This window comes from Rhamphochromis longiceps, linkage group LG11 (assembly GCF_057381845.1).
Source record: "Rhamphochromis longiceps isolate RC_006_pf linkage group LG11, R_longiceps_female_GT1.1, whole genome shotgun sequence".
NCBI classification, from domain to species: Eukaryota; Metazoa; Chordata; class Actinopteri; order Cichliformes; family Cichlidae; genus Rhamphochromis; species Rhamphochromis longiceps.
In genome coordinates, this window is record NC_140567.1 from 31,612,458 (window position 1) to 31,629,517 (window position 17,060).

Genomic DNA, 17,060 nt, shown 5'->3' on the forward strand with positions numbered 1-17,060 from the left:
CTGCATATTTTATTTGGGTGGCATGAGAGGGCAGAAGACTCCTGCGCTTCTGCTGATGCTTAACAGAAGGCCACACACAGGTACAGTCAGACCAAATCAGGTGAAAGGTCCACACAGAATGTTAAATAGACGATCATACATGGAAAACCAGGCTCCACTCACTGAGCCATGCCATATTTTATCAAGAACTCTCCAATGATTAATTCACCTTCAGCTGAGACCACAAATAGAGGTCAATATTTGCTGATTTAAAAACTTGGATCAGAAAGACGTATACTGACCTGCAATGGTGGTGAGTTTGAGCAGGTATCCATCCAGGTCTACATGCACCCCAGGACCATGGTAGGGCAGGGCGATGCGAGTACCATTCTTCCGTACCGTTAAGTGCTGGTGCAGGCTGAGGATCAAACTACCCAGCTTCACCTCGACAGACTGAGTCCAGGAGAAGGAGCGAGTCCTCCGGGCGTGATTCTTCACCAACACCTGAAATCAAAGTAATGAGATTAAAAGCCAATAAAACAGGACAACTCAGGATCTATTGAGGTCTCAGAGGTCCTGATGTCTTTATAAATTTCAGCTGCTTTTGGTTTATAATGTGTGAAAAAAGTCAGCAGAGAGGTCAGCAGAGATGAGCAGTTTCCCAATTTTTTCATCCCATTCTGAGTACACATTTTATCAAATCCTAGTGTATTCTAAATTCCATCAATAACATACTATAATACAGCTTAACCCGGCCTAACTTTCAGGTATTTCACTCCTTTTGAAAATTATATTTGACCAGTGATGGTGAAAGAAAACCATCAAGTTCCATCATTGTACTGTAACATTTTGACTGTATTTATTTTTTTTGTTGTAAGTTGGTAAGATAAATGAATAATTGAATAATAGGACATCCAGCATGCACATCAATATAACAAATATAAAATAAAGATTAATACGCTCTGTAATAAGGCTTGCGGCCTGAAAAGTACAGCATGCTTATGATATAAGATGGGGAAATATGGTTTGTTTTCCTCCAGCATTACCATGAAATTGCACACTACTTAAAATTACCAACCCAATATCTAAATTTACTTACAATATAATTATTTATTTGTTTCCTGTATATACACTCAAATTCCATTTAATTACAGAGGAAGTATGCCCTCAGTTGTGGGCTATATTATGAAGTGATACCCTTCCATTTTACCGTGAAGCTCGAGTCTGGGCTGTTGAGGTTGATGTTATTCCCAGGCCCTCCAGAGGGAATGCTACCACAATCACGAGTCAGAACATACTGACAAGTTCCCTGAAAGTTAAAGGTCCTGCCGTCAAAGGTGTTGTAGTGAGGGTCGCCAAAGACTGTACACACGCCTGGCTCTGAAGTAGGACAAAGAAAAAGAAAGCTCTTGATATGTTTAACCAAAAATATAGAAAGAAGTCAAAGAAAGCAAATGCCTTTTTTAACCTCAGTGACCTAAAACATGAACTTTGGAACAGCAGTAGGTCCCTGGACAGCAAGAGGCAACCCAAAGTTAAGCACTTTATAAAAAAGGATACATGTTGAAATCTGACAGCTAACAGCAGAAAAATTATTTACGATAAATGCTGAAATATGTGGCACTAATGTGACTCACTGTGGTAATACATCTGCCTGACCAGCTAAATCTAAACTCTATATTATACACAAGTGGGGTTTATGGAGTATTTGTAGTCCTGAAATAGAACATTTTGGGGGATTTTTTTGCTGCAGTTTGAAGCCAAAAGCTAAAGTAAAACGACCCAAAGGGTAAACCACAGTCTGGACTGAAGTTCACGGGGAATACTCAAGTGAACTGCAGAGGCCAGGATGAGATTTTATTTTTTATTGCTCATAAAAAGAACAATTCATAGGTTCTGAAGTATAATTAGCTTTCTAAACATTCAGTATCAATAACTCTGATTCTTGTGCAGCCACAAACAAAATATATATATATAAATATATTTGAGATATTTTAAGACTTTGATGGGCTCAAATTAAAGGGCTTCCCTAGATATATAGATTAGAAGACACTGCAGTGAGAATCCCACAAATCACTGTGTGGAGGGTGGAGAAGGACTTACTCACTTTCAGTGCAAACTGGGCAGCAGCCAGTTCTGTTCAGGATTTTATTCTGCAAGAGAACAGACACAGAAACACTGGATTAGATAACTGACAGAGGAATTAAGGGAAGATGACAAGAAGCCTGAATGTGGCAAGGAAACTTGTTTTGACAGAATGTGGAGCAGTGTCACGAGCAAAGCATAGACACATGGAATAAAAACCTAAAAGAAAATTACAATAAGAAAAAACTGTTATGCTTCTGACTAGCTTTGCAGTTTACAAATTTCAACCGAACTGTACACAAATCAGAATGTCCAGGAAAAAAGTTTCTCTTTTGATAAATATTTCTAAAAACCATTAACTTTTTTGCCCTTGTTAAACTTTCTTCTACTGATCACAGATCACTAAGTCAGATTATTCCTAGTTTTCTGTATTTGGGAGCAAAAGAAGATCAGAGTTTTGTAAATGCAAGAAAACTAACAAAGTAGGCCTAAAGTAAAAATAAATAAAAACAGTAAAATAAAACAGAATCTGAATCAGAATACTTTATTAATCCCGAAGGAAATTGTAGGTTACAGCAGGCAGGATGCTAATGGCGCACGCGCAAAGGAACCTTCTGACCAAACTTTACATAAACATCACATTGGGAAGAAAAATAGTAGTTGGAGTTGATTCCTGATGGACCCCTGTTATTGAACGTAGGTCTGCCACATAAAATACAGTATTATAATGTATGACTTAGAATATGATGACTATTACTAATAATCTCTCATAATATTTTAACTTGTTCTTTTTCCTCTAATTTAAAGTCTTGTTTCCACACAGTTGAGAACCAAGTACTGGTGGTCAAACGATATATATTTCCCATTTTTGTTGGTAGAGATTATCAACAGTTCTAATTTTGTGCTGTCATTCAAGCAGAGGTAACAGAAGTTACATGAAAGATGGCGATACAGGAAAAGTTCACGTTTTGACAAGTTCACAGCAACACCAGGAAGGTTTCAGAGACACACATACTCCAACTTCAACTGCTGAACTTTGTCTGTGTAACAGGACCCTCTGTGTGTGTGTGTGTGTGTGTGTGTGTGTGTGTGTGTGTGTGTGTGTGTGTGTGTGTGTGTGTGTGTGTGTGTGTGTGTGTGTGTGTGTGTGTCCGCTGTATGTTTCAACTTCCATCAAAAGTGCAGATCAGAGGGCTCTTTCACACACCTAGTTTTTTTGCCTCAGGGAAGCCCTTTTTTTCACACGCATGCACGCGCGCGTGCGCACACACACACACACACACACACACACACATGTAATTCTATCTTTGTGAGGACCTTCGCTGATACAATGCCTTCCTTGCCCCTTAAAACTACCTTAACCAGCCTAACTAAATGTTTTAACCCCAGCCCCTACCCCTGTTAACCACCCTTTGAGTCTAGACTAACCAAATACCCTCCCTTTTGAAAAATGACTCCTCTCCCAAGGCCTAAAACTGGAACCAGTCCTCACAAATAGACATATAAACGTATACGCAGTCTTTTCCCCCTGTCTTCCAGACATACACAAACACACACACACACACACACACACACACACACACACACACACACACACACACACACACACACACACACACCACTCATCTGTCATCTCATAAAGAAGTTCTCTGTACCCTCAATGCAGACTCCAGAGTCCTAACCTCGGCACAAAGGGCACTCTCTCTCTTTGAAGAGGGCTGCCTTTTGACAGACTGATGACACAAACAAGGACACGCACACACACACTCATTCAGGCACACACAGTGTCAGAGATTGGTTTTCAGGGGCCTAAATATAGGGAACCTCTTCTTTGCTGTCACTCAAATGCCACACAGACAAAAGGCTGTTCGGAGACACACTGTCTCCAAATGGGACCCACACGCTCTGCCGACCTGCTGCTGACCGCAGGATGATGGCATGGGAAAGAGTATGCGTGAGGTATGTGTGTGTGTTTTGAAGGTAATGTGGACTGTAATGACCTCTGTGAGAGTGATAAGCCACACTAGATTACATTTACTAATATCTTTTCATATCAAGAATAGTGCAAATGTCAGATTTTTCATTGTTATTAAACTGTGGGACAGATTGTTTAAAACACCTGCCTACAAATCAAACCTGACTTTGTATTTTCATAAGAGAAACATTTTCATAAGAGAAACATTGCAACAATTTTATTGCAATCAGAATTTAATAAATTCACAAATTATGCTTAATATCAACATATTTTTACAAGAAATTATGTTTACTTTATGTAAAGAGCAGAAAAGTCAACCCAGGGGGTTAGCGGTAACCTCTCCACTGGTCCTGAAGTGTCCGATTTCACTCACTGATATCAACCTCACAATGCAGCACACACGTGTTATCCGATATCGTGCTATATATTCCCCACTGAAAATCTGTTTACATCCTTTTGCATTCCTTTACATACAACTACATGCATCTGGGTAACTTTTTCCTGTGTCACTTCTTTCATGTTGTTTTTTCTTATACAGCTCTCAAAAAGTGATGTCACATACTGTCTCAATGTTGTGTCAATGCTCTAAAAAGTGCATTAATATGTTAAGAATAGAGACTTTAACTGTATATAAAAGACAGCCACTGTGAAATCACTTACTAGTTAGGAAAGTGCCGGATTTAACCCATTAAAACCGACTGGAGCATCTGTGCTCCCATAGGTTTTAGGTTAAACTTTTACGTCAAACTACCATAACTCTTACACCATTTGTGCAACCACAAAATTTCAGTGGTTTCTGAAAGCAGAAACTGTTATTTTCAGTGATATAAAGGTCATTACAGTAATCCCAAGCAAGGCCCACATTCAGTACTTAGCAAATAACACAGAAAACAGGAAAAAGAAAAAAAAAACCCAAAAAAGAACCCCAAAAGATCAAAAGAAAACAGATAAAAAGTTCTGTTTTCTGTTGAGCTCTTTCTCCCCTCACTCTCTCTTCTCTCAACCAACCTTCGTCTTTGCGGGGCAGTACTTGAGAAAATCGCCGAGTCTGTGCTTTCAGGAAGTTTTGGAATTCTTTCAATTGAGCATGAGGTTAAGGAGTTACGGGAGTTACAGATGTTTTTTTTAAAAAAAAAACGCTGTAAAACACCTGTCTGACGCCAGCGATGGAAACAGAAATACAATACACATTCATATGGCAGCAACTTGCCAATCTCCCTCTGTGGTTTCCTTTTTTTCTCCTTTTTTGATGAGTATGTCATCAAAACATCTACATTATTTTGCAATCAGTAAGACTAGAAACTTGTGACTGAGACCATAGAGGAATCACAAAAGTGTTTACTAGGATCACAGATCAAGGAAGCAGGAGGGTCATTTTCTTACAAACATTTCAACAATCTGGCTTTTTTTTTTTAGCAACCAGAAAAGTCGCCCCCTGCAGGCCACTAAAAAGAATGGCTGCTGCATTCACTGCACTTTTTCAACATTGAAGCTACAGTCCTTAAAAAACTATTTGCCCTCTTCCACATTTAAAGTGACTTATAAAACTGCTTTTTCTCTGGAGACAAAACTGAATGTGGACCACCAACGGCACTGTGCCTGTTCTGACCGCAAACAACAGGTGAGGGCTCGTTGTAACCACTGGAAGCGTGTGAACTTAGACCAACATTGACACCGGCTTTGACTGCGTGACAGCCACCGGCATGCCAGGAATCCACTCCATCACGAAACGCACGACAGATAACCTCAAAGCGACCTCTGCAACAGGTGAACGCACCATAGACCCTTCTCTTGCCAGAAGTTCCCCGAGTTCCCAGCTAATGCCACATTTCAGCTGTGTTACAGTGCACTAATTGAGATCTCTTTATGCAACAGGCTGTGTTACTCTTTGATATACCCTTATAGTTATTTTGCTTATTTCTTGCATATGTCATGTAAAAAAGAGGATACATTTTTACATGACATGTTCAATGTTTTGATTCAAGCTGATACTCTACACCTGCATTTTGAGGTGAACCTGTTGAAATTGAGAGTCGGTTATGGCAGCACTGCCGATAAATCTTGACAGTATTGTCATTTTGAGGCGTTACGCATGTGAAATGAGAATCACGAAGTTAGTCATGGGCTGTAAAGTATGAGTGTGAGACAGGTCAGATGGAGAAAAGGAAAGCAGATAAAGTGGAGTGACAAAGACAGGGTTGTTGTAGGTTAAACCACCAGGGGTATGAGGTATTTTTGTTTGTGCCACCAAATCTCCACCCACCCCATCACCTTTGGATGACTGACTGCTCCCAGCCTTCACTAGAGATTGCAGTGTTTTTTGCAAACATTATAGTCCAAGAAATTAAAAAGACAAATACACAGTCGAAAAGCAGCTAGGGTAACATAACAGCACATAACACACCGCTATAAATAAATGTAATCCATTGATCAACTGGTGTCACTCACCGAGGGGCAGCTGGTGATTGGTACACACTGTTTGGGCTGACACTCAATGCTGCCTTTAACGCAAGTACAGAGAGTACAGTTAACTGATGACCACATGTCTCCTTCCTGCAAAGGAAAAAAGACACAATAGGGTTAGAACAACATCCATCAAGACGTAAAGGCACTTATCATTCCAACAATACCCAAGAATACAGCTACGTATTATCTATACGTTCATCCTTTGCTGTTGTAGTCTTTCTGATCACTCAGAGTGCTTTAAGCCACTACTTTACCAATTCTTGCACATGGAACTTTAGTCACATTTTAGCTACCATGCATTCACACCTACAGCCTCTATAGAATCACCAATGTATCTAACGTGCATGTCTTCAGAGCTGTGAGAAGTCTGAGTCTGAGGGTCACACAGGAAACATGCTCCACACAGAAAGGTCTCAGCCACCAAAAAGATTTTAACAAGGAGGCAACAGAGCTAACCGTTACCATCATCCCACTCCATAATCCACCCACCCATCCATCCATCCATCCATCCATCCATCCATCCATCCATCCATCCATTCATCCATCCTGCTCTTACCCTGTAGATCTTGTTCCGGACTCTGCAGTACTTCACCTCCTCCACCTTTACATAGGACAGACACTCCTCACAGCAGTGGCTGCCTTGGCAAGTTCCCTGCCGCGAGCAGCGTTTCTTGCACACTACAGTGGAATTCTAGAAAGATTATTTGAATTAGGATTTTTTAAATTTACTAACTGACCATTGCTTTGTTTAATGAAGCCTTTGCTATTCAGCCTGATACCTGGCAGGTGCAGGTGGTACAGTTGTCGTGTATAAAGGAGGTGCCATTGTCATAGACCTGACTGTAGAACAGACAGCTTCCCAAAGAGAGATCGAACACCTTCCTCTGACCTGGAGGAAAGACAGAGTCATGTAGAGAAAAATGGGGATTAAAAACGGAATTGATTTGGTTGTATCTAAATAAAATTCTGACTGCTTCAGACATCCATGAGTGCAAAACAAAAAAATTCCCCTGCAAGATATGACTAAAGTTATGAAATTAAAATTAATGGAGGCTGAGGATAAAAAAGATATTTAGGGTTATTAGGAGCAGCATTAACCCCTTCTCTAAGGAGATTACATGTTTCATTGCCTATCTATGCTTCTGGCCACAGCTGTGTAATGTCTACCACCTCATTTTAACAGGAGTTATGTTTTGTGGTGTTGCCCATCATTATGATCCCCATCATTGAATTTCCCAGTCTTTACCGACACATCTGGGACAACACTGTCCAGGCGGGGTGTGGGTGAGCTGAGAGGGGCAAGAAAGGATGGGACACACCTCCCTCGTGCAGAGAGTTCGGCCTCCCTGAAACAAAAACAGAATAACAGCAGCAGAATTAACCTTTGAATGAAACTTTCCTAGGAAGGTGATTTGTTTAATTTTGTTGTCAATCTTTCAGTCTTTCATGCATCAGCAGAAAAGGGGGTGTGTGGTTGAATGTGTGACTTCATATTACCTTTGCAAACTACGGTACTCACATCTGACTTGTGAAATACGCTTAGATATTTGGTACAAAGCCTTCATCAGTGTAAAGTCTGGATATTTTGGTTCAGTTTTATTAGCACAAGAGCCGAGTTAGTACACAGCTAATGTTTGAACGTAGTTACCCGCAGAATCAATAACTGGTTTTCTGTCCCTGAATTCTTTTCACAGAGGCCAATAACAATTAGACAACAACAACAACAAATAGATAACTGTCTTTAGCCCCCATAAAATAAGACTTCATACACCGCCATATTTCTCTACTTGATGGCTACAAAAGTACATTTTAAAACCCAGAAAATCCATCCATCTTCTTCCTGCTGTGACAAAACAAATTTCCCACATGTGGGACTAATAAAGGTTATCTTATCTTATCTTATCTTATCTTATCTTATCTTATTTGTCCAGTTCAGTGTCACAGGTGGTCTGGAGGCTAACCCAGAGTGTGACAGGATATCACAGGACAAAGTAAATTCAGTGTAGTTATATTTATGTTGACAATTGGTTATTCATATTATTTTTTTAATTAAGACAAAACAGAAAATTTAACAGAACGATTAGTAACAGCATGCTGATTTCTATTTGGGAAACACCTCTGTATGTGTGTACATGTGTTAAAAGCTTACAGGTTCTCAAACTAGGTGTCAGCACATTAATGCTTTAATGTGTTTATGGACAAACCTGTAGGGTTTGTTTATCTAAGGTGTGTGTGTGTGTGTGTGTGTGTGTGTGTGTGTGTGTGTGTGTGTGTGTGTGTGTGTGTGTGTGTGTGTGTGTGTGTGTGTGTGTGTGTGTGTGTAAGAGAGAGAGAGAGAGTGAGAGAGAGCAAAGAAGTTATGGGGGAAAAACCAAGGAAAGGGATGTTGTTCCAACCAAAAATTTGTGACTCCCAGGAGAGTCCAACACTAACCAACTGGTGGGACAGAGCCCCTGCTTTGCTCAGAGGGGGGTGTAAGTAGAGGGTATGTGTACTCACAGTGCAGGTACACTTGATGCAAGGTTTCCCTTCTGGACTGAACTCCTGATTCTCTTTATATAGACGACCCTCAAAGATACAACCTGCAGGGAAATACGTTATACCAAACAAATTATTTTTTAATCCACTCATGTTCACACAAATCTTTTGCCTCTTCACCTGAAGCTTTTATTACTGCACTTTTAAAGTGATTTAAATATAGACAACAGCCACAGACACAGACCCTTCTACCAGCAGAAGAAATACACATTAAGTCAGAATTCAAAAAACTGCAGTGCAAGTATGTTGACTGTTTGCGCACATTGGCAAGTCCAAAAATGTTACTCCCAATTTCAACATAAGTGGAATTTGTCATATCTCATAAATAAATAAAAACTCTATTATGAAATAAGATAAAAGATCCTGTTTCATCAACTCTAATCTTTTTCTCTCCCATTCTTCAGGTCAAATAAAATGTAGTTCAAAATCACAACAAACTGCATGAGGTTCCTCTTCTTTTTTGACCAGAGAGCTAAGAGAAATTCATAACTATTGTTTAAATTTTCCTCATCAACTACAGGAAGCTTTGGGCTTAATGCTAGTTAATACATTTCCAGAAAGAGAAAGAAAAAGAGACAAAGAGATATGACATAAATGTAGCGCCCCTGGCTTCGACCTTCTGAAATTGCTGAGCACATCCTGAATTTGTTTTACTTTATCTTAACTATTAAGCTTGTTATCAGTTCCTGTTTAATATCTATAAATATTTCATTTCTGGGTTTCCTTTCAGCCAAACGGCCGCCTCTCCCTGAGCCGGGTTCTGCCGGAGGTTTCTTCCTGTTAAACAGGAGTTTTTCCTTTCCACTGTCACCAAAGTGCTTGTTCATAGGGGATCATATGATTGTTGGGTTTATCTCTGTATGTATTATTGTGGGGTCTACCTTACAATATAAAGTGCTTTGAGGTGACTGTTGTTTTGATTTGGTGCTGTATAAATTAAATTGAATTTAACTGAATTAAATTAAACCTTAACTCCACTAATGTGGATATAAAGAAAATGAATAAACAGAATCTATGCATGTACAGTAGAAATAAAACTGAACCCCCAAATGTTTCCAGGCTACACTTGTGTTAAAATTCATACTCACCGGGGCAGGTGGGGCAGCACTTCTTTGGGTGGTTTTTGGGGTTTTTGCAGTGGATGACACACTGAACTTCTGCTTCAGTGATGACACCTTCCTGTCACAACCAAGTGGAAAATATTTTCTTCAGTTTGTGCATCTTTATAAGTAACATGTTAATGTATCTTTAATGCTGCTACTTTAAAGCTTATTGTTCCACCATATTGCCTTCCTTTTCTTGCTATACATATATCTTTCCTCTGCTTCTGCTTCCTCTATTTGATTCTGTTCCTCCTCACTATGTTTTTCCTACTTACCTGAATTCCTTCTGTCCAGTGCTGCCTGTTCCTTTTTTTATCCATACCTCTTTTGAGCAGTTTTCCAGACCTGTTCGTGCTTACTCCACATTTCTTCTTAATCTTTCTGGCTTATTTCCTTTCTTCCATCCCTCAGTTCTCATACTTGTTTTGTTTTCTTCCATGGCTACTCACTTTCTTTCCTTCAGTGTCTTTGTTTACTTCCCTGCCTTTTCCTTTTCCCAACCCTTTTCCTTTTTTTCCCATCCTTCACTCTTCTAGCATTATGCCTTCTTGCTAACAACATGTCTGTGTGTTTTTCACATCTGATTTGGGATCAGTGCTTTCAACTCGAAGCCCGAGCTTTGCTTCCATTACCTCTCATCTGCTAACAGTGCAGCTTGGTCAGTCAGCGCATATACACACCTGACAACGTCTTGTTATGCAGGGTTTCGTGGAGGTGGTCCAGGATACTGAACTGTTATAGGAGCATCCATCTAACGTACAACCTGGGAGAGAAAAATATAACCTTAACTTGGAAGACAAGGGAGAAGCTGGGGAACAGGAACAATGTCAAGAGCTCAGTTGCTCTAATTGTGTTTCAAGTAGTTTCTAAATTTCAAGGATGTGTAATTTCTAAAATACCTACAACTTCAGACGCATTTCACTTGTAGCTTGTGGCCGAGAAGACGGCTTGGAGAAGCCAAAGTCATTTTATGGCAAATGACCAAACTTTTTTCCAATTTGTTATTTTGACAAAGGGAATTTAAGACTGCCATCCTTCAGATAGTAAAGATAACTTTTTTAATCTCCCAGAACGTTGGTCCCAGTGTAGAAATGCAAACTATCCATGCAAATGATCTACTGGAGGAACATTCACTTTCCTGCCAATGTTTCTGTGAATTCATTTTTTGGGAAACAGAAAGCATACATTTTCAATTTCTGCAAATGCTTTAATTTTTCTGCCATGCAAAGAAAATTTTCTTAATCTGAAAACTTAGATTTTAGATTGGAAAATGAGAAAGCAGTAATCATAATTATGACTACAGCCCTGCAAAATGTTCATAGGTTTATAGCGGTGTCATTTCTAATGTAGAAAAATAAATTGTGTTCTAATCTTGGCCAAAGCTCACGGAAGTGACTAAGAACATCTGGTAGACATGTTTCAATTAGCTTTATATATTGTTTCTTTTCCCTCTCTTTGTTGTTGGTAGCCAAAGTTTCATCTAAGTTTTCATTGTAAGATGCATTAAAATATCAAGGAGGTCAAATATTACAGCTGTGTGAGGTCAAAGTCAAGTCTTCATTTTTGTGACTTAAATCTAATTTAAAGTCTCGAGTCTAAAAATAACCACATCTGATTATATGATGTGAATATTTAAACTCTCTTTCAGTTTAATGTTAAATTCAGTGTGTACACACTGATCTCTTCCTCATATACTTGGATGAGTCGCCCTCTGAGCTGTCAGCAGCTGTCTATTCAACTCTAAATGAATAGCCTATTCATTTCATCCCATTTGCAGAAAGTGGGTTCAGATCAATATAGAACTTTCCATACAATGAAACCTGATCACACCCATTGATCTACTTTCCTCAGTGTAAACTAAACCCTGTGATACTGTAATACTGCAGCAGGAAGATGTACAGTATATATTTTATTAGTACGAGTACAAGAACCCACAGAGACCAATACCCTGGCAAAACACTCAAACTGTTAATATACTGCATAAATATGACGGCTGTCAGAAAGAAGCACTTTTGCATTTGTATACCAATATGTAGAAGAACACTCATGTGAAAAACACAGTCCATGCTGTGACTCAGAAGCTTTGGTCCCTGTGGCTGAAAAAACAAACCTAAAACATTGCCCCTTGACCACTGTGCTCGACAGTTGGTATGAGGTTTTTGTGCTGATATTCTCTTTTCTGGTGTTAGCCAACTGTTGCCCTGTGGATTATGGCTCTCCACTTTGGTCTCATCTGTCCAAAGAACAGTGTTGCAGAAGTCTTGAATTGTACGATAAGATGGTGGGAAGGATTTACTGAACCATCCAGTCCTGGGAAGGCTGTGGCATTGTGTTAACACATACCTGAATGCTCTGAACCAGTAAAGTGATGATGATCAGTTGATCAACTGCATTTGATTATCACTGACTAGCTGCTAGCAGTAAGGGTATCCCCGCTGAAGAGAATGTTTAAAGTCCTGTGGAAACTTTCGATTTTACATGACTGTTTTAGTCAAAACCTGGTGACAGTTGTGTTTGTTTGGTGAGGCTGCCGAGGAAGTTCTGACAGCTATACTCCTAAAAATACGTATTTTTCAATCTCAAGTGCACTTGCTATTACACTGCTGCATATATAAACGCCTTAATTAAAGCCGCTTTATAAAGCTGTTCCCAATAAACTGATGCAGTCAAGCTGTGATTCTCTTTAACTGTCGGCATGATTTCATAAAAGTGAGAAAATGGTGATATGACATCTAGGAATTAGTGTGCTTTAAAAAGCAAAGACACAAAGCAGTCCTAAATTTGGTCACAGTGGCTACAACTTAACCACACAACTAAAACTAACACCGACTGCTGTGGTGACGTGGGGCTTTCCATGTCCGAGTCGAGCATGTTCTGTCTCTCTTAACGAAGTGCCGTGTCGTAAAATGGCGAACCGCAAACAAAAGGGCCCCCTCCCTGCCGAGAGCTGGGAGGTAGGTGTGACAGTTTATGTATTTCCGCAGAGCCACATGAGCTTCATAAACACAGAAAAAGTAAGGGAAGCCATCGTAGTGCAGACTTTGTTTAAGGGTCCCCTTTTGGGTTTTTATAGAGGTTAAGTGTCTAAGCCAGTACAGTGGGAACTAAAGATTCGGTTCCTTTTATACTTGCTGGATGTTGAAGCTCTACAGCTATGCAAAAATCAGCTACAGTGGCTTACTTTGTCCAATACAGATCTTTTAATTCTAAAGAGGGCAAAAAATACAACAAGTCAGAGCTCACAATTGTAAATGATATATTTATGTAGCTACAGTGTGCAGTTGGAATTTAGGTTTGATGATTGCTTCAGCATTATGTCTCTGTTTTAGCCTGAATGCATGTATCTGTTTGTCTTAAATGTAGTACATAAATGTGCACGGAAAGGGTTTTTGTTAAAATGCCCAGTTTAATTAGGCTGATGTGAAGTGACTAAAACCTTACACAGAGGATGAAGAAGGAAGGTATATAGAGGAGTTCCTGCCTCATAAAAACAACTGTATTTTTGTGGGCTGTAAACCCAGCAGTGAACCCCTTCAGCAGCAGCACAGTCTCCTTGTAGTGCAACTGTGTATATGTGGCTTTTATGTGAGGTAAATAATGAAGCTTTACTCTCACATGCTCTCCTAATATAGGCCTCGCTGTTAGGATACGGTGAGATAAAGTAGTCCCCGAAGGGTCTGTGTGTGCGTGAGATTAGCATCTCTATATTTCCAGTGTCTCCCATTAGTACAGAGGACCTGCAGGCATACATAGCTTTACAATAAATATAAAAAAGCAAAGGCGCACAGGTATTCTCTTATTGTCGCCTGACCTCTGTCCACTTGCTTGTCTTACCTTTACACCTTTCACAGCAAGCTCCAGTCTGTTTCACCACCAGAGCACAGTCCTCTGAGACAAGTGGACATTTCTCCTGTTTACAGTCTGCTTTACCGTCCTGCAAAAGAGACAGAGAGAAGAAAACAACACCCAGGGTTATATTTTTCCAACATTTTTCTCCTTTTACTTTCATCCCAATTTTTACTTTCTCACAGATTTCTCTGGCTGTTATTTCTCTCTGTGGAAATTAAAATGGGATATAATACCATCATAAAGTCAAGGATTCAAATGTTAAATTTGCTGAAGAAGATTAAGGAGAAATATAAATAATGTACTTGCCAAAATCCAAGGCGTGATTATTACTGGCAAACTGTTTTTTTTCTCCCACAAGTACCAAAATATCTCGGCTTTACAATTCCTCACGGTGAACACGTGCATTGTTTAAGGTATCAAAATTGAATGAATATAGAGTCAGCAGTGTGTCTGTTATACCCTAAGCCCGTTGACTAACTCTGAAATCATAAAGTGAAAGTGTCTAAATTTGTGACCTCAACATGTGTCTTGAATTATTTTATCCTTTTTTAATCAACCGCCCCTAAAGAGACTAAAACCAGGAATTATTTATCCTGTTAACACTTCTGATTTTTCGCTGCCATCCATCTTACATTGCTTTGATATTTCAGTCTTTAAAGGTCAACACTTTCATCCATCTAGACATGCTCATGGAATGAGTAAAGCTAAAACTCAGGATAATTGTAATATAAATATTTTTTGTGTGTATGTGGTTTAGGACCACTCTTTACCTAATATACCATCTCCGTTCTCTGCTGTCAACTTCATCTAATGTGAAAAGGCTGCAGGTAAAGTTCCTACATAACAAAGTGCCTCAGTCTTCACAGTTTAGCTGTGAATTTTCACACCAGTTCAACAATCCTCCTGTCACCTTCAGAAACACTGCACACTGTATCCGTCATCACCAATAACTGCACCGCAGGACTGGACAGAATCAGCGCTTTTTAAAAATTCACTCTACTTTCACACCCAGCTTTTATTGCAGATTTTATCCACATGCTGCGTGTGTTTTATTTTACACACTGTGAGGGTTCATAAAGTGGAGGCTGGCAGGTCCCGTGGCTCTGTAAGCACTGTGGCGGGCGGCTCTAACGAGAACGGATCAAAGGAGGGCGAAAATATATCAGTGTGGTTTAATATAGCTGCAGTGCTCCAACTAAACCCCAACCACACTGAGGACAGATGATGTCATGACATAAGAGCAGGGAGGAGAGAAATGGAGATGGAAAAGAGGGACAGAGGATGTAAAAGAGGCTAGAAGGACAAGGAGAAACACATGAAAGAAAAGAGACAAAGAGGGGCGGAAGAAAGACAAACGTCACGTCTTTATTCTGGAAAAGTTGATTTGAGAATACAACAGTTAAATGACAGTGGATTAGGCTTAATTACTTTTTTATTTTTGCTCCGTGTCCCTGGCAAATCAGTGTGTTTTATCCACCCAGATTAGATGTGGGATTTCTTCTACACTTGTAGGCTCGTAGCAGTCAAAACATCATTTACCCATAAACCCAGCCCTGATCTTAAACCAGAGGTGAGAGATTTCCCAGATGAACATCACAGAAAACAGTCATTCACAATGGTGAGTGAACAAAACCATGTGCATTTTACCTCTGAGCAACAGGCCTTACCAAATCAGTCAGTCAGTCAAAGAGTTTCAGCTTTAAACACTGAAACAAATATCCGGCAGCACGAAACTAAAAAAAAACAACCAATGCATGATTTGGGATTTAAAATATACAACAGATTAAAATACAGTTAAAAGTCCAAAATTTATGCCCATCTTCACACTTTATGTCCCCAGCCATTATATTTGACACCCCTCCCTTAGAGGGTTGGTCACTGCAAAATAACAATGTTGTTCCGAGTGATCACCTTGATTTCTATACTGATCTGCAGCGAATAGAACACCAACATCCATATGTCATGAGGGGAGAATGAAAATAGCCATATGTTAAAGCCTTCATATATACCAGTTCTTAATCCAGAAGACAAAGGTCCTGCTCGGCCTTACCACTTGAAAATAAAAGCAGCAAACAAAAGCAAGGGAAGCAATTTGCTATCTGTTCATTTCAAGGGTTGGACTTGTGTGCAGGTTTTCCAACAAAAACAAAGAAGTTCATAACCTGAAGTAAAGTCATGAATGCATTAGGAGAAATGGAAATGGCATTTCCACTCAGCTTGCTGCTGTTTTCCTAGTATTTAAGTACTGCAAGGAACCAGAAGAGCACATTTTCATCACAGACTAAGAAACCTGGGGAATCACTAATCATGCAGTCACACAAAACAGGAAAGTGCACAATGCACTTTTTTACATCCACAAAAAGTCTTGGATGACATTTGGTTTCTATGGTACAGAATGATCTCAGCACAGGCAGCATGGAAGGAAATAAAAACATATGAAGAGATGCTTCAGACTTTGATTATGATGGCAAACAACAGCAGCAAAAAAATGCAAAAAACTGCCGTCGGGTAGAATATACACGATGTTTGCCAAAATGCAATCAAAAATAAAATGGAACAAATAAAGAACATAGAAAGATTTCGTTAAAATCTCACAGTTTGGTCAAAAGCCTCCAAGGTCATGTCCTTCTCTCTCTCTCTCTCTTTAGTCATTCATTAGCAGAAAGTGGTGTTAGTAGGCCTCCTCCACCACTACCCGTCTTGTCATGAGGTCAAAGGTCACAGCAGGTCACCACACCTTATAAACACTCGACATACCACCACGGCACCATTGCTGGCCAACTGGACGACCGTCTGTTGGAGAGTGACGACCCCCTCGACATGTGGAGGGGGATAAAGCTCTGGTATGCTCATAAGTGTGTGTGTCAGACAAAGAGAAAGTGAGCGTGATAATAGCTTTGTGTTTGTGTTTCTCTCTGTGCACATGCTACTACAAGGGCTTCCACTTTAACTAATTTACAGTGAACGCATTTGTGTGCAGATCTTTAAATTGTGGTAAATGAACACTGTTGATCAAAAACATGCTGATCACGAGGCATGACATAGAAAGGTCCAGTAAGGTGTGC

The 17,060-nt window shown here is 39.7% G+C and overlaps 1 protein-coding gene across 2 annotated transcripts in view; it reads right to left on the bottom strand.

The window, feature by feature from the left end:
• Positions 1–17,060, bottom strand: part of bmper (BMP binding endothelial regulator) — a 34,420-nt gene that overhangs the window by 3,424 nt on the left and 13,936 nt on the right. For both annotated transcript variants that reach the window (XM_085423657.1, XM_085423658.1), the window contains 11 exons: positions 13,981–14,080; positions 10,827–10,909; positions 10,132–10,222; positions 9,005–9,087; positions 7,752–7,851; positions 7,285–7,394; positions 7,062–7,196; positions 6,488–6,592; positions 2,087–2,132; positions 1,190–1,359; positions 282–483 (listed from right to left, as the gene is read on the bottom strand). In XM_085423657.1, coding sequence (XP_085279783.1) covers positions 282–483; positions 1,190–1,359; positions 2,087–2,132; positions 6,488–6,592; positions 7,062–7,196; positions 7,285–7,394; positions 7,752–7,851; positions 9,005–9,087; positions 10,132–10,222; positions 10,827–10,909; positions 13,981–14,080 — 1,225 coding nt within the window. The remainder of the gene's footprint in view (positions 1–281; positions 484–1,189; positions 1,360–2,086; positions 2,133–6,487; positions 6,593–7,061; positions 7,197–7,284; positions 7,395–7,751; positions 7,852–9,004; positions 9,088–10,131; positions 10,223–10,826; positions 10,910–13,980; positions 14,081–17,060) is intronic.